At 37.2% G+C, this 18,748-nt stretch overlaps 1 protein-coding gene across 14 annotated transcripts in view; it reads right to left on the bottom strand.

Annotated features, from left to right (window-relative positions):
- The window catches only part of NAALADL2 (N-acetylated alpha-linked acidic dipeptidase like 2), a 489,547-nt gene that overhangs the window by 317,209 nt on the left and 153,590 nt on the right, over positions 1-18,748 (bottom strand). The window contains exon 1 of one of the 14 annotated variants that reach the window (XM_062603413.1): positions 13,133-13,282. The exons of the other annotated variants lie outside the window; for them this stretch is intronic. Coding sequence (XP_062459397.1) covers positions 13,133-13,151 — 19 coding nt within the window. The 5' untranslated portion in view covers positions 13,152-13,282. Of the gene's footprint in view, positions 1-13,132; positions 13,283-18,748 lie in introns of those variants that run through there. 14 annotated transcript variants of the gene reach the window in all.

The following is an 18,748-nucleotide window of genomic DNA, read 5'->3' as shown; positions in this document are numbered from 1 at the left end:
ACCAGCGATCTTTGTTTCTCCAACACCTTTCATTTATTTCTCTTTCTCTTTTCTTCTGGCATTATAGTTTGCCATATAGTTGTGGAGTTGGGCATCTACTATAAGCCTCATATTTCTAATGTGAACTTTTTGTGGCTTATAGCATTATAATACATGGGTGCATGTGCAGTACCTATTTAGCAGACACTCTCAGACCGATGGCCTACTGCATTCCTCCATACCAGTTTCCCTAGGTAGATATACTTTGTCGTCCCTGTTTCCCTATCTGTAGGAGGTTACATGCAACAGCTTTTATATAAATTCACAGAAGCCACTCTCTGACACAAGACTGAAAATAAAATATAAAGGTGGTGCGTTCAAATATGGATTGAAAAGCTAACAGAACCTCCAACACTATTGGTGAAAAACTTGCTTTCACTTGAAGATTCCCCTTATAAATTTCAAATTACATACCCAGTTTAAACAAGTTTGTGTTCAGTACTTCTGTCATCATCCGAGTTAATAACATTCATTCTTTAGTAAATGTGAATAACCAAGACAGCAAAGATTAAAAGGGAAAGTCGATAGCTAAAACAACTGGTTTGGCAACTGCATAGAAGAAACAGGAGTGGTTCAACCACTGAATTCTCACACTTCAGTCTGGGAATGCCCTGCAGAGGACTACTTCAGGATACACTACTGGCTGGTGTGGGAAACCTAAGTACAAGATTGTTTCAACATGAGAGGTACATTTGAATGCTCTTCAAAGCAATTGTGAAAGCTATGCAAAACCTACTCGAATCTATTTGGAAAGTTATTGGGAAATGGCAAATTACTCATAGCTGCATGGTTTTGCTTCTGTTGTTATTGCTTGAAATGCCAGAGCTTGGAACTAACCTGAAAAATCTAAAAAGTACTTTTGACACTTGAAAAAATTACCAATTGCATCCCAGACATGATTGAACTCTGATCACACCTCTGTGTGATGAAATGGGAAGATGGAAAGTGAACAAAAACTCCTTTAAGAGAAAAAAAAAATGCACTATATCCATATCTAGAAGACATAACTACAATTAAAAATGATGCAACACTGTGTTTTGTAGGTTCCTGAGTTGCAGTGGTAGGAGGAGGGCACATGGGACATTGCCGCTAATGCTGAAAAGCATCAAATATATAATGCTGTAATTAAGCCTCATCTAACCAACTTAAATATTTCACTCTTTTTTCTTTTTCGAGCAATGCATTACACAGACCAAGATTCTAACAACTTTTCTGTGGGGAAAGAGGTAAAAAAGAAAATGCCAGTTTTACTCGGAGGTAATTTGGCTTACTTTTCTCTTTCTAATACTATGGTTTCCTTCCTTTTTTGTAACAGCAGAGTCTGGAAGAACATTTTAACCACTTCTGTGACACTTCAACTAGTCCTTTCACTTACTTTTCCCAAACGAGTAAGAAATTCACATCATACTGAAAAGTAAAACTGCCTGAATTTCATCTGCTTTCAAGCCTCAACAAGAAATTTTATAAACTTCTATCTGTCTGAAGTGACCTTGCAAAGTCTAAAGCTTTACTGCTGTATTTCTCCACTCAACAGGCAAGAAAAGACCCACTTGCAGATACCCTGAAGACTAAAAAATCGTAGTTTGCTCCTATGCACATACAAGATAATTTGTGAAAGCATTCATGTGTACAAGATTTCCCAAGGCTTAATGTGACAAGTTCATAAAACATATTTGTACCTGATGGTATATCTTTTATATCACCTCTGCTCACCTCTCTTCTGTTATGATGAATTTTCACTAAGGGGAGAAGGTTTAAATATGTAGGGAGAGTTTTAGTAGTAGCTGATTGGATGAAGGTGATCTTGAGGTAGAAGTGCATTTGCCCCATTAAGACAACTACACTAAAAACACTGTGAAAAGACAGTAGTATCACATACCGCTGTTGGAACTGCATTCTTGTTAATGACAGCTACTAAAAAATGTTCCAAGACCTGTATTTAACATTAATAATTAAATGAAGGGCATTTGGAATATGAGGATTGGGTTTTGTTTGGGTTTGTTTTTTTTTTTTACTATTTAGATATATACACTTTAGTGCCATTAATTTAGTAACACCAGAACCCCTTTCTTTTCATTTTGCAGTCTTTTATAAAGGTTGCCCTCATTTAGGTTCCACACTAAAAAAAAAAAAAATAAAAAAATCAACAGACAACAATACATCATACATTCATTGCTGCTGTTAGCACCGTTAGATCTGACTCCTCATTCTGTAATGCCATGAATTCAGGAAAAGTACACCTTACTGCAAACACAAAGTCATGCTGGGTTTTACATCTCTGATTGAATAGGAAATACATATCCGTACCAGATCCCCGAACTCTTCCATGTCAAATTCTCACCAATCGTAAAAAAAGGAAGCCTTGCTATAAAAAAGAAATAGTCTATAGGGTTTGCAACCAATACACTCAAACAATGTAATTGTGTACATTCATGTTTTCTACAGATCACTGAAAAACGGGTGTATTTTGTTCTTACATCTGGGAGCCAATTAAGCCACATGAAAGCCACTAGAAACTGCTGTGACATACAAGGTCTAGGGACAACAAAACCTTGCAGAGTTTTTAGTCTTATTCACACTGAGAAAAGTATGTGTAAAGTTTCTTAAAAAAGGAAAACAAAAAAAAAATATACTGCAAAATTTATATTACACAACTGTACCATATGTCTACCACTGAACAATGAGTACTGACAAATGCTCAGTGCTTCTGCAAGCTTCATCACTTCACAAATATGATTTATTTTTGAAGAGGCAGTCTTCAGTTCCCCACCTTCAACATCATATTCAGTCTTACAGGTTAAGACCACCCGAGTTACTCCAACGTATGTATCCCTAAGTCAGAACAAAACGAAGCAATACCAGAACATTCAAAAAACAAAGACCTTGGAAATGGACAAGGTTTGCAATTCTCCACGATGACATGGTACTGCAAAAATTACAATCCTTAAAATAGAAATTGGTTAGATAAAGGATGCAAATAAGGCAGGATTAAAAAGCCTAGTAAAGAATCATTTTCAGGTTGGAGACCATAACCTGCATTTTATAGGACCGCACGCCATTCCGTGTATGAAGGGAGCTGTTCCTTAGAGATGGTCATTTTAAGTCTCCCTCAAAGAGAGGGACTGTTTTTTTGAGAAACTAGATTATCAAGTTATGTACTATATTTTAAAAGAATGCTAAATAATTTTAAATCACCTTATGTAATCTGATAGATTCTTACTTATTAGAAAAATCTGGCAAACTGACACTCACATAAACACAAAGCTTCCCTACTTGCAGATGTCCCCACACCGAACTCTCTTCAGGTTCTCAATTTACAGAAACAGCATCATGATTTGAAATTAAGTTGCATGTTCCACCTTGAGCTGCAGGGAAAGATGATGGTACACCTGCAACATAGTTCGTAATGTAACTTCTCATCTAGTTCATGAGGAATAAAAATTCATCAAAAAAGGTCAATTATTTATTTTTAAAGTGGTGAGGGGTTTTGGTTTTGGGCGTGTTTTTGTGGGGGTTTTTTGGTGTTTTTTTTGTTGTTGGTTGTTTTGGTTTTTTTTGGGGGGGGAGAGGGGATTATTTTATTAATTTTTTCATAGACTGCTGATACAATAGAGTAGAAGTGCTGCTGTATCACTATGGCTACACTTTCTCATCATAGGTACTCAAGTCACTGGATGGGGCACTTTGCATACCTTCTCCACCACCACAAATAGCGCATTATTGAGATTTGCTAAGAGAACCCATTTTCCTTCACAAAGCACCAGTTAAGAAAAACAAGCCAATTCACAGAAATGCATTCTAAAAACTTCACTATAAGATTTCATATTCTTGGGAAACTGGTGAAGTTTCCCATGTGACCACTACAATGCTTGAGCATTTAGCTCTTGAGGTCGGTGCTTTCTCCCTTCACTTTCCATCATCTTGTGTGAGAAAAAAGGTGGGGAGTGGCGGGGAGCGAGAGAGAAACATTTCCTTAGCGTCTCTAATTACAAGCACCACTATCCTCAAAGAGAGGTTTAATTGGCCTGATTCTCATTTTAGCCTAGTCAGTTCGCTCATATTTAACAATTACTGAAAGACATTAAACTGTTGTTCTTGAAATTATTTTTAGACACCATTAGAAGCCTGGCCTTAGAAAAAATTCTAAATTTAATTTGTCATAAACAGAGTAATGAACATACTTGAGAAAGAAAGGCTCCACACTGACAAAAACAGAGGGAAAAGCAGAAGCTCATCAAGTCACAGTCTAAGTATGAAAAGCTCATACAAAACTCCCAACAATGAGAAGATGCACAGGGAATACAGCTCAGACAACTCAGATCCACTATGTCACTCTTGCAGTAATACAAGGCTATTACATATCAGGGTGGGAAGAAATTGCAAATCTGATCTAATTACTGACTCTTTTGTAGTATATTGCTCCTAGGCTGCTCTCCACAATACTGGATAAATCCAAAACAACAGTTGTTAAAACAACCTGTAACACTGTAAAGTATTTCTAAGAGAAGTTATGTTGGTTTTGAAGCATCAGGTATGGCCAGCATGGACAATGAAACCAACCTTCTATAAAGTACAAGTAAGCTACTCTAAAAGTTGTAACTGATACAGAAAGCTAACTACATACACACAAATCTCACCATCATATGCGTAAAGATGATAACCTATCATAATGGCTAAAGATGAAAGACTCAAGCAGAACATAAAAATTGGAAAGCACAAAGCCCTATGCAGCATCCTGAAATGTTGTACTTCACAGGTGTATTAGGAAAATGCTTATTTATAGTAAAAGCCTTATGCGCTGCAAAATGCTGCTATAATGGACAGTGATAGAACTGAATGTCATAAAGCTGAAAAATTCTAAGAGGCAGCTTTTTTGGTTTAAATCATAAAATTTCTTCCCCACATCCAGCCTGAATCTCCCCTCTTTTAGCTTAAAACCATAACCCTTCGTCCTATTGAAACAGGCCCCGCTAAAAAGTTTTTCCCTATCTTTCTTATAGGCTCCTTTTAAGAACTGAAAGGCTGCAATAAGGTCTCCCCAGAGTCTTCTCTTCTCTGGGCTGGACAACCCCAACTGTCTCAGCCTTTCCTTGTAAGAAAGGTGCTCCATCCCTCTGATCATTCTTGCAGCTCTCCTCTGGACCCTTTCCAATAGGTCCATGTCTTTCCTGTATTAAGGACTCCAGAGCTGGACACAACACTCCAGGTGAGGTCTAACCAGAGTAGAGGGGCAGGATCACCTCCCTCAACCTGCTGGCCACACTCCTCTGAATGCAGCCCAGGATACCATTAGCCTTCTGGGCTGCAAGCGCACATTGCCAGCTCATGTCCAAATGGAGTCAATACCTTAGCAGAAATATTTGGGGTTATTTTTCTGCTCTCAAAATTAGGACTAAAATCTAGAGGCAAATGAAAAATATTCATAGGTCATAAGAAGAAAGAAGTTCAACCCTGCAGAGACATAAAGGCATTTTTCTAATTGAACTTAAAAAGAAAAAAACACAAATGACAACACTACTTTAGAGCAACAAAAGACATAGATGCTGCATCACATTGTAAAAACTTGAATTTTCCAAAATATGGCTTAGATATTTCAAAATTATTTAGAAAGGTTGCACAACAGAAGTATCTATTAAGTCAATAATAAGCTTTCATAATAGGAATTAAAAATTTAGTTGGGAGGGTTCTTTTAAAAGAAAAATGATAATGAAAATATGAATAGCAGAAGAAAAATAAACCCAACAACTTTTCAGTTGTCTGCTATTTAGCTTCCAGGTTTATTTTATTTTTGAGGTACAGTCCCACTGCAAATTTATAAAAACTGGACACTTACCATTTGTCCAAATATTTATGATACTCAATGGCAAGGCAGGTTATAATCTAAGTCTAGAGTTTCTGTTGCATTTCAAGACTCAGACTTGTCTCTCAAATGACAAAAAAATAATCTCTGAAACCTGAAGTTGTTACAACTGTGTGGAAGCTGGACCAATTTCCTGGCAATGTGTGAGTGAAAGATGCAAACACAGTAAACTGGATTCAGGTCAGCATGCAGTACGACTGATCTTACCTCTGCTTACGCATCTTAGAATGAGATCTTATAGCATAAAAACACCACAGAGTTTTTGAAGTAGGGCTTTACTTGGTAACACTGATAGGGGCTTTCTGAATCTTTAATTTTCCTGCTGCTTTCCCTCCATATTGTTATCATCAGCCTTCCTTTTTTTCTATTTTTTTTTATTTACTTGCACTGATCAAACCATGTTGCTCCTTCCACTGATGTTACCTCAGATGCTCCAAAGTGAAAAACAAACCCACTGACTTTTCTAAGCCTAGTGGTTGTCCCTTAATGTGTGTGAATAAAACCATTGAGAATACTGTTGTATTTTGCATAAAAATTCCAACAGAGCTGAAGGGGTGAGATTTTTAACCAGATTTTTTATAGTTTACTGCATATAAGGCAGTATTTAGTCCCTCGTTGGAAGGAGATAGCTGAAATGACAGAGCTCTCCAAGCACAGGGGACACATCTCCTCAAACACACACTTCTCAATACCATTAACTGTGAACAAAGCAGCTGTATTTGAGGGATATGTGCTTAAGGAAGAGCAGAGGAGAATGGAAGAGACAAAAATGTCAAATCAAAAACAGAAGCAAAAAGTCAAGGATCCAGCCTGAATCAGCCCACAAAGAAAGTGCATTCTGGTTAAGCACACTGAAGAAGGGTTTGAACTGTGAGCAAATAAATTCTGCTTAAATTCTACAAAAGAACAGAAGAAATGCTATACATTATTTCTTACAAACACAAGACATCTCACAGGATAAAAAAAAAAAACAAACCTTCTTCCCTTTAGAAAACCTGAATTGTTGGCCGGATTTTTGATCAAGCCAGATGAAAACACTTACTTGGCCTGTGCTACCTAGGCCCTTTCTGAGAACTCAAATCAAATCAAAACTTCTAAATGAGTTAACAGACAAAGCCGTATCAATCTCTAAGCAAGACAAGAAAAAACAGAAACTGTATTATACAACATTAAAATTAATCATCAGTAAAGAGTAACATTTAATACATTTCCTTTGAAGTTTGGCAGTATGGGAAAACCCTAGGAATGGAAAGCCTCAGGTAATTGCAGCTAGCAGGTGGTTTAGCCCGAGGAGCTGGAATCAGGAAGACCTTTGTAATTTCATTATTATTTCTTTGTAAAAGATCAGAAGACAACATCTTGAGTTAGCGTGATGAAACTTCAAAGTAAAAGTACGGCTATGCTAAGGAGGAAAAACAGTGTGGAGTACCTCAACAACAGATCGGTAGATGCTGGAGCAATCGGCTGGGAGGATGCTATTAAAGGAAAGCTCTCAGGAGGCATTCAAAGACAGTTAGGCCCCAAAACACAAGGTGATTAAACAAATTATTTTTTCATATGAATAATGCTACTTCTCTGTACATGACTGGAAAATACCCACAAGTTTTATGCCACCTGAAGTGTTTTCTATAACATTATGAATATTTGTGAATAATACATATACTTCAAAGTAATTGCAGGATTTGTCAACTGACTGAATGAATTATAAAATGAGTTAGAGAAGATCACATGACACACAACACAGATTTCTTGACATTTGAACATAGTTGCATTCCTCCAGAACAGTGAGCTACTGCATGAATAACAAACGAGCTCTCAGCTAATGAACAGAAAGATCTGACTGAATTTCCAAGGAAGCTTTACCATATCTTACATGAAGTATTTCATTGATATTTATCTCTGTGACAAAAAAAATAACAATCACTGTTATTTCCTCAGCTTCTAGTTAAAAAGGAAATCGTTTCAAACAGTATCAAGCTCAGAAAAAAAATCCTATACAGGCTATGATGTGTCATAAATTAAAACAAATCATTAAATGTAGTTCCATATAACATTTTCACATTTAAGGAGAAGTTCCTGTCTTTGGAGGAAATTCTCAGGAATTTGATGGTTCTGGATACTCCAGCCAACCCCTGTCCAGCAGCAAAAGTGCAGCCTACTCTTAAGCCACAAGTTTGCAGTTCACACCTCTAAGGGGCAACATTAGGAGGTTAAGAAGAACATTTAAGTATTTTGTTAAAATAACTTCTCTCTGCTTCCAGACATTTTTCAGCTGTACAGTCACTGAAATTTAGAAACTAATACCAATGCTTATGCAACTTTAATTTCACTGGTTTGAGGAAAGAAAAAAAGTATAATTTATCATACAACAATCTTACTTTTACATGGTCATGCTGTCTTTTCTTTCACAAAATCACCCTTTGGTTAAGGAGCATTGTAATTCAGCCACCCTATTTGGAGCTGCTGCCATGACATCTTGTGAAGCACATTTGGCAGAAGTGATGATGGTGGGATTGCGATGAAAAATGGAGTCAGAGGTTGAACAGCTGTTCATTTTAATGTGCATCTGTGCAGTGACCCAGCAGCAGTCAACCATCTTAGCTTTCATGCACGTAACAGCAAAAAAAAAACAACCCCAAAACAAAGGGATGAACAAAAAATGCTACACACAACCCACACTAAATAGTAAAGAGCTGGAATTTTAATAGCTACTTGCCATCTGGATTAAATTTGTCCTTTATAATTTTTTCAAATAAAAATGGTAGCCCACTGGATATTGCTGGTGACAGCACAACACAAGACCAAACCAAGACAGACAGTACTTTCTGTGGACAGAAGAAGATTTTTATGTTAGTTTAACCTCTGTTGCTACCAACCAGGAAAATGCCTGTCAGCACACCAGAAAGCTGATACCCAGCTAGGCGATCCTATGCAATTCTCCATAGTTCAGTGATCTGCCAGCGATGTGGCCTTCACATGAGGAAGCTGCAGTAAAGCTGAAATGTAGTCATATACAGGCCCCAGTGTAAAATTCTAAAGAAATACCAGGACACTTTCAGGAATAAAAGATGACCGGGAATCATTAAAAGTAAATCCAGACATTGAAAGAACAACATAGCTTACATAAATGCAAAAAAAAATCAGTAATTTTACGAGACAAACAAGCACAATAGTAATCACAGGTGAGAACAAAAACCTGAACTCCAGACAGCATATGAAACATTTCAGGATTCCTCTGCAAGTGGATTAGGAATTACTGTTTCATGAAGTTCCCTACTAGCTCTCCTATAAATCTCTTCTTTTGCTTCTTTGTATTTTCCCTCTACTCCTTCTAGTAGCAGTAGCTATTTATCTACATATAGCTAACACAGAGAATCACAAAAGCACTATGGTAGGCCAACAATGCTTTTTCCTCATGTTGCGTATAAAACTAGAGTCCCTTTTATTCACAATGGCATTACAAAGCAATCTCGCATTTAGCTACTCTCTTACCAGTCCTTTTGTCATTATAACTTCAAACATGCTGGCTGACGCTATCGGCTTTAAAGATCCCGCTCCCCAAGACATCTACGTGAAGTTTATAAATCTGCTTTGGATTATATTGATTTGCTAATTGAGCAAAACATTGGATTATACACTCTGCTGGCCACTTTATGCATTAAGCAAAGTAACTGATAAAGAAAGGATGCTCTTTGGGCTGATTTTTCTAGGGTTTGATCTTTTCTAAGAACATACATCATTTCAAGTCAGTCCCTAATAGCACAAAGAAATAACATGGAATAGGAGAAACAGGGGAAAACAGTCTTTGTTATATTTTACTGGAAGAAGATTGACAGAAGGAGCAGCACAAGTAGGGACTTGACTGGCAACAGAGACCTGATCAATGTTCACTATCATGTAATCAATGAAAATTCATTATATAACACCCTCTGCTGCCTAACAAAGGTGCCTGCAGTGCTCCCTGAGAAACTGGGAAGCAAGCACCCAATCTATCAAATCCCTGGAAAGAGCAGTTTACCTTCCATCCCACTGAATACACATCTGTTATTAATCAATAGGTGTTAGATTTTGTGTCCCTTCGCCTCCCATTTTTACAAGATCTGGCAACTTTCCTGTGGCTGAAATTACCCAATTAATCATCCAAACAGAAAGGCAAAGTTGTTGGGTTTTTTTTTGATATGCAGGCATTTGACAATTGATCCGAACAGCCTGAGGATAAGGAGATGGAGCTAGTACAAAATAAAAAAAAAACAACACATGTAGTATCAGAATACAGCAATGTAAATAGTTCATTGCTCCATCTGCTGTTGGACTCCTTTTTTCTTCTTACAAACTGCGTGTTCTCTATTGCCAATGCTAAACACAAAAACACATACCTGCAGACAGTCTCATCACGCAAATAGAGTTTATTAAGAAGTCTGTACAAATCTAAGGGAAGCCAGTCTGAGACAATATTAACTGACCTATTAAGTCTCTTTGATTGGGATCTAGAAATATAAAATACAGATAAGCAAGGATTGCCAGACTGGCTTACGTACGCCTTTGAAGGAGATCGGTATTGTCCAGAGAACAATAAAAAAATATATAATAAATTAATAAAAATGCAAGCTACGATGCAACTATTTCTCACTTGGATCAGTATTTAAAAAGGAATTGCTACTCCTACCAGAAGGCCATATTCAGCTTATCCTTATACATGTTGCAGGAGAACAACTAAACCAATCCAACTTTGCTTTTCCTGTAAGTTCCTTAAATTCTCTTGTGCAGCAGGTGGGTTCGCCTGACTAACATACAACTGTGTGCCCTGCTGCACTTCAGCACACACCGATGCTGTCTGACATTAGTTTTCAACCTGGAACCTGGCAAAAGGACCACAGCAGAAAGAGGGAAAGAATGTGTGTCACCAAATACTCCTCTCACCTGTTACACACAGTGCCACCTAACTCAGGATGCTCCCATCCTCTGCATCAGTCAATTATCCTCTTTAAGCACTCTCAAGAGATCCAACACATTCAATTCATGTGGTCAAAGGTGCCGGTTTAGGTGAGCAACAAACAGTAACTTCAATAGTGAAATTACATGTTGCACTGTGGCTAATAAAGTCTGCATTTCATTAATCTTTTCAGTAGGCCACCAGTAACTGAATGTTTGATTAGAAAGGAGCTGTGCTTCAGGTTGTGGTATGAAGGTATTAATATGAATAGGTGATGTAGTTTCAAATGTACTGTAAAACTGCTTATGAATATAATGGCTCAGCCACTGACAGTTGTTAAAACAGTGGAAGGTCAAAAGGCTTCTCTGAATTTTCAGCAGTAAGAGGAGATCCTGAATTTAATAAAGCATTTTGGCATTTTAAATAATGAGATACCCTTTTATACTAAATTTTTTGTCCTTTATTTTATCATCCATAGTGTTTTTTTTTCCTTTTAAATGCTATTCTCTTTGTATAACCATATGTATAGTTTATCAAGTATATGTGCTAGATATCCTAACAGTTAATGTTCTCTTCCCATCAAATTTCTTGGGCCTCTACTATCGAACAAAAGCTCCCTGAACTTGGTAATACCCCTCAATATCAGACATATTAGACATTAATACATGTAGCACCACAGTTACATCTTAAAGCTGTCATACCCTCCTCCCAAGGGCCTTGCAGTCCTATTCTGTTCTACATTTAGCTCTGGACTTTTAGCTTTTCAGCTAGTGATTCAGAGGTATGAGAACAGTTTTAAAATCCCAGGACTACATATACACAAATAGAAGCTCCGTAAGAGAGTGGGTTCATGACCCTTGGATCTACATTATCTCCGCTTTTGACCCTTTAGTCATTCTGTTTGACTCTAATCTTAACAGCACACTACACATATTTGCATAACAAATCTTCAACACATGCCCACAATAACAATTAGTCTACAAGAACTTATTCTCAAACACGAGACTACTGCCTTCACAGCACACGTTAACCTGAATCTAGCTTCAGATTCGTAGTTCAATATTCACAAGATACAGTCAGCAAGAAAGCTAATCCCTGTTTTCAAACACTTACATCCTCTGGACAATTATTTCAGTTATGACAGTTGTTATTTGTACAAATTACTTGGCTACTCTTTAAACATACCTCATCAACATACCTCTGACTGAGAATATCAGCCTGTAAATAACTCAGTACTACCAAATTATTCCTATTTTCTGATTATTCCAGGGAATCCAATGTACTTACTAATATCACTCCAGAAACAGAACATGTCCTTGCTTTTAATGCCTGTGAACTTACTTATGGAAAGAGATGTTCATGCACTCTGATGTAACACTAACTAGCAGTCAATTCAGGTATCAACAGCATCCCTTTTGCAGTACATTATATTCAAATACATATTCAACTTTCTCCATGCTTCAACCCTTTAAAAACACTACGGCTCCATCTAAAATAGTAATTCTTTCCTAGCTACATATGAAATTACAGCTTCTGTTAAATCTTCCAAAATCCTGCCCACCTCCCATATTAGAATGCACTTCTTTCTCGAGTATTACATTCTTAATTATAGAGATCATGCAATATACCATACTGTTTTTTCTATACATTGGTACAGAATGAAATTTTAACCTTCTTATTGTTAGAAAGTAATACATATTAGAAGCATATTTTAGAGATTTGTGATTTTCAACCAGATGATTGCCTTGGACAAACCTATGTCATTCACGATACATTTATCACTGCAGCAAAACTCCTTATAATCACTGTTATGAGTGTCAGAAATAAAGGTAATGTAGATTTTTTTCTCCAGAATTTGTTCCATTTGTAGGCAACGCAAACTGCCTCTTGAATTACTTTTCCTGTTTGTCAAAACAAGCCATGATTCTCATTGTGGTTTAAATCTACAACTATTTATCTGAATTCTCTTATAATTGATATCTTTTCCATTTGCTACTATGATTATCATGTCTCTGTTTATCAAACAGATTTTTTTTTCCCTATTCTATTTTACTGTCTACAAGAAAAAAAAAATAAAAATCTGTCTGAACCAAAAAACATGAAGGCAGTTCACAAGTTACAATCTTCTACGCAGGAAGAAGAAATCACACTTGGAGTAGTTTAGGGAACTGTGTACAACATGAACAGATACATACTTCTGTCATTCTTTCTTCCTTTCTGTCCTGTCACAGCCCCTTGTCATCAAGCATGGAAACACCTTCCTTTTCCATTCATCCTATGCTCACACATTTTGTATTTACCTCCACAGTCTAAGATCATTCTGTCACACTTTCAGTGGCAGTGGGTTTTCTCTACCTGTCTTTCCTCTGGTCCAGTAAACTACTGAATTACCAGCAAAGCAGATGAAAAACATAATATAGGTTTTACCCATCATGTCTGAACTCCTCAACTCCTCCTGACAGATCACAAACAGACTTTACTATAAGGCTGAAAATTAAAAAAGGAAATTCCTATTTTAGTTTTACCTTCTAGGTCCAACTCTCCTGAATAAAATTTGCTGTCTACAGATAGGAGAGTTTTTTAACATGTAAAATCATACATCTTGTGTAACAGGCCAAAAGTGCATTTTCTGGATAGGCTCCAAATGCATTTCAGACTGTCAGCTATTAACAGTCTGGATCTTCTTGTTAGAGGCCAGTAACAGCAGTTTTCCAGTACAACTTAGAGATTGTTCTGAGAAATAACCACCACTCACCCAAAAGGTGACAGAAATTATGCAGGTGTCAACACTTGCCATGAACTGACAGCATTTACCTTCTTGAAAGGCTTTGATGGAATTGTAAAATAATTAAAGGCTCGTGACTTTTAATTAAGAGGTCTCTGAAAGTAAACTGAGGAATTACTAACAGCAAAACAACTGGGGTAAGCAAGGTAGGGACTGAAAAGAAAGAAAACTTTCGCTGTTAAAGGAGGAGAAATCAATGTTCTAGCTGGGAGAGGAGATATATCATGAAAGCAAATTCTCCAGATAAATGTGTTTTAAAAGAGAAAGCAAATAATAACATATTTATAATGATCCATACTTTATTAATACACTTATCTCCCCACTCTGATAGTGCTATTTGGAAGAGTACACTACAAAGCACAGAGTGTATGGGGGGTGTGATTTTGAAGTGTATATAATAAGCATTTACCACCTAACATAACAAAACACAATAGCCACAGAAAATTGGGTTTGTTTCTTTATCTGCCTGTGTTTCTAATATAGTGCCCAATGCCCTACGCTCCATAGGAGAGCTCTCAGCATCTCCTCTTCTCTTTTGGGAAAGTGAGGATGAAAAATGATGGGGCTGCATGAGACCCCATCCTAGTAACTTATTCCTTTTCATATGGTCTCAAATCTTACTGTAAGAAGCAATCCTGATTGCAAGAAGCTTGAAGAGACATGAAAACTTAGTTAGGCGAAGTGGAAAACACCATGGGAATGGATGAAAGCAGTGTCAGACCAATGTAATTGTCACTTTTATAAAATCTTAAAGAATCCCATGATCCAATTCTGAGCACAGGTGGCTGGATTCGAAAGTGTCTCCAAAATGAGATTCTGGTAATCACTGAGCTAGAAGAAATGAAATGGAGATTTCTGAGCTGGGAACAATAGATTTACTTCATCTTAAAGGCCAAATAATTCTGTGTAAAATGGCACCTGCCTAATTTTAAAACATATTTCTTTCTATGCAGATGCTCTCTGAAAAATATTTTAAATCCTGTGTACAGACCAGCAAACCATGTAATTCTGTCTATGCCTTATTTCCCAATTCAAAGTTAACTTGTATTTATTCCTAACTCCTGAAGAAATTAAACAGATTCAACAAGTAACATCCTACAGCACAAAGTCTTCTTATTGAAGGTTAATTTACATTATCAAATACAAAACCTCATCGCAAAATTTTCCATATGCTTAAAAATTACTTGTTAAAACTACTCAGTAACAGCAATTGCAGGAGTTTACTTAATAAATAAATAAATAAAAGCTGCATTTATCTGGTAAGTACTGTCACGAAGTTACTCCACACTTACTTAAATCTGACCCACTAGCTCTAAAGCATGTGCTGCATCATATAATGACCATCTACTAAATAAAGATATTGTGTGTTCCAGCTGGGCTAAATCTAACCCAAAACAGGTGGAGCTTTACTGGTCACTGGTACCTACCAGCCCCACTGTCAGGAACAGTGAAATCTCTTGAGAAGCTGAGTGCAAGTCTCACACAGAAGTTCTTTCCCATGATGAGCCATGGGGATGGTTTTGGTGCAGGAGCTACAGCTTATTCAAAACAAATAGTTTTGGGCGAAAACAGTTCAGCTGGAGCTCCCAGCACTAGCATGTCTGAGTTGCCTTCAAATCAATCTGGGTGACCTTCAACAAATGTGGTCTTGACAAGACTGCCTGCAGAGCCCCCTCCCCATCTCTGTTCTCCCAGGTGGGCAGCTGTGTGCTCTCTGCCTTCGTTTGAGAGTGTGCTTTAAAGGATGAGAGGACATAGTTCACAACACTTGGGTGTTTCCCCCTCACCTCCCATTCCACATAACGATAACGAATTTTATTCTTGTAAAGAACTAACATTGGAAACTAACCATACAAAGCTTTGCCTCCACATTTCAAATTATTCTGACCCCATAACCTCACTGCTCCACTCTTATGCAGAAACCCTAATCCTATTATGGCATGCCAAATTCAATTTGTGGAAGCCAAGGCAGACATGTCAAGGGTAGGAAACAAAGATCTTTTTTAATCCCAGAGATAGACACTCAGAAATATGGGCACATAAAATCACAGGACCTAGGCATAGTAGGATTTTACTATTCTTTACTGCTCTCATTTTTAGTCTTTAGCCTCTGGTATGCCAGAAGAAATTCAGTAGGCTTCTCCTCCCAAATAAAATCATATCTACCTCTTTGTAGATACAGGCCAGATTTTGACTGGAGTTGCAAGCCACCGCTCTTTAAAGTAATCAGACAACAGCATCAGGCTTTCATCCTGTAAAATTCACATTTCAGACCTTTACAAAACATGTCCTTCTGTTCACCAGTGGTTGGCAAAGAGGTAGCTGATTACGTCCATAAAACAGCTGGTAATAACACCTAGGCTTCATCTACTTAAACCTGTCAAAGCATGAAGTTAAGCACAGGTAATTATATATGCACTCAGCTACTATGTGTTCTCAGAGATTGGACATACGGGGGTGAGACACAGCCTCTACAGGTATCTCTCCAAAGGACCAAGTTTGCATTTCCCTTTTTTAGTAGCACACTCAACCAAGAACCACCTTCAGTGTAAGCTGAAAGAGAGAACTGGCCATCCCTGATACAGGACTCGGCAGGCACACACCAGTCCTGATGCAGCCAGGTATGACAAGAATGTGGCCCTTTGAAGACCCACCACTACCACAACCCTAACCTCTGCTTCCCAGGGAGAGGCGACAGCATTCACTGAAGTACCAGCTCAACAGAGAGATCAGCATGACCATTCGACTTCCATGTTCCTCAGCTTTGCTAGCAGGTCTGAAGAGGTTAATTTCTTCAGCTTAAGGGCAGCTCTAACATCCATATTGACAATATACAGATGTTTTGCTCACCTAATTTGTTCCGCTATTCACAAAAACATGCAGTTACCTTAGCAACTACTACATTACATATTATCTCCAAGCTGCAGAGCTTTTTCTTTTCTAAAAACAAACCCCACAAGCCTACTGATACTGCGTGTTACCTTTGATATTAGTTCTAACCATTTCAGAAAACACAAAAATAGGCACAAATGTAATGAAAATAAGTCTCTTTTCTAAAACCTATTTAAGTTTTCCGTTTATGAACAGATTTTCTTTGTAGATTTGTTTTATTCAACTCTTCCGTATGTTTTCTATTCTTCCATGGGTTACAATTTGCATAAGGGAAATTAAGAGGACAAGCATAAAGACTGGTTTTAATATAAGAAGCTAGCTGGAATCAGGGCAGAAGACATGTTAGAGAATTTGTGCCTCAAAAAGAAGAAAAGTCAGGAATACAAGGAAATATCTGAAAATTACTGCAAGAAGAAACATATGCCTTTAGGTCACTGATTTCAAACTGTCCTTACTCAACAGACATCTAGAACAAAAACATATCAATTTTTAAACAGTAAATCAACAGAACACAAACCTTTTCTAAAGTGAAAGACATCTTCCTCTAAGAACATACCTAGAAGACAAAATAATTGCATTGGAAAATATTTGCAATGTATCAGCATTGCTCCTAGGCTCCACTGCTTCCTGCACTCCATAAATTTGCTTTCAGTTGAAATAAATTTGGTTTGAAAGGCATGTTGACATCATGTAATGTGAAATGATGTGGACGCATGTAAACAAACCATCAGTAACTGCCTACTGCAAGATGAACCAACCTCAGTTCTAGACATGACTTTCACTTCTTGAAATGTTCATTGCTACTTAATAGTGCATTGCACAGGGTGGATGGGAGGAAATTGATAGTTTTTTCTTCAAAAGGAATACATTTGGGGAGATATTTTTGTTTTGCTTAAATCAAGAGAAAATCACAGATAGGAATTTTCTCAGGGCTATGAAAAACTGTAAAGGTTTATCATTGACTAAAGTGTGAACTTGTTGAGTGCTCTGATTTCAGCAAGTTACTGATTCAAATCCATAGATCAGTACTTTGATTCAATTTCTAATAAATTAGTTTAAGTACCTTTGAAATTAGCAATGATCTCGATACTGTCTTAATACTGAAATAACTTCTGAAAAGGTGTTGTACAACATCTGTCTGATATTCTTTTATAGCTGTGACATGGTGTTTGGTTTTCAACTACTTGCTCCACAGTGCCCAACTGTACATGCTCAAATACACTAGAGAATCAAGATTCTGCTTTTCACAAAAGTTAGGTACCTTTCATAAGCCAATCCTTCCATTAAATATGGCTAAAATGAAAAGTTGCTGGGCATAGAATTTTTTTTCTGGTCTTTCTTTCTAACAGGAAGATACATTTTTAATTAAACAAGCACAGCATTTTTTTAAAGTGATAAAACTTTGCACGAAGCCATCAGTAAAAAGTGCAATCCAAACTTAAAATTTTAATTGTAGTTAACTAACATGTTGGTAGGGAAGCAATCTAGTGTCCAATTAGTTATTTGCAATGAATCTTCCCACAAATGTAAGTGAAGATGGGTCTGGGCACTTAAGTTCTAACTCGGGAGTTTTCCAGTTTATTGGACCCTTGAAGTTTTCTACTGCCAGTTCAGACTCCTGCATAGTAACTTCAGGCCAGCTGACAATTTTTGGGTTTCTTCATTACCCTCACAGATACTTAAGAAGAGAGTCCACTGACACTGAGTCTGCTGCTGCCAGGCTAAAAATACCTCTGCTAGCATTAAGTCATTGCCTCATTTCTACTTATATTCCATTCTACTTTCTCCCCTACAAGAATCTATCTGCCTGAAGCTCAGCATGACTCTACTTTGAACCTGTTTTTTCTACACTGCTAAAGAAAGTCACTGAAGCTGACCAGTAATAATTACTTCTGCAGTTCAGCACATAGGTCTTTTTGTAGCCTTCTGACTATTTCTGAAACCACAGCTACATTGAATGATGGTTTGTAAGTATTTTTAACAGATACGACTGTAACCTTTCCATCTGAAATACATGCCTGCCTATACCCACCATCCTACTCTGTCCTTGAACATCACAACTCACTGATCATATATTTTAGAAGAAGAAACAAAATTCCTGTTCACTGGTGTCTATTACAAAATTATGCAACACACTTCCATTATCCATTAATTCACCCTGCGATCACATACAATGCTCCACCCGTACCACCAATGTAAAAAAATAACTATATAAAGCAGTAATTTCACTTTATCAAAT

This window comes from Pezoporus occidentalis, unplaced genomic scaffold (genome assembly GCF_034315485.1).
Source record: "Pezoporus occidentalis ecotype Australia unplaced genomic scaffold, CSIRO_AGI_Poc_V1 ctg8, whole genome shotgun sequence".
NCBI classification, from domain to species: domain Eukaryota; kingdom Metazoa; phylum Chordata; class Aves; order Psittaciformes; family Psittacidae; genus Pezoporus; species Pezoporus occidentalis.
This window is presented reverse-complemented; position numbering and strand designations above follow the sequence as displayed.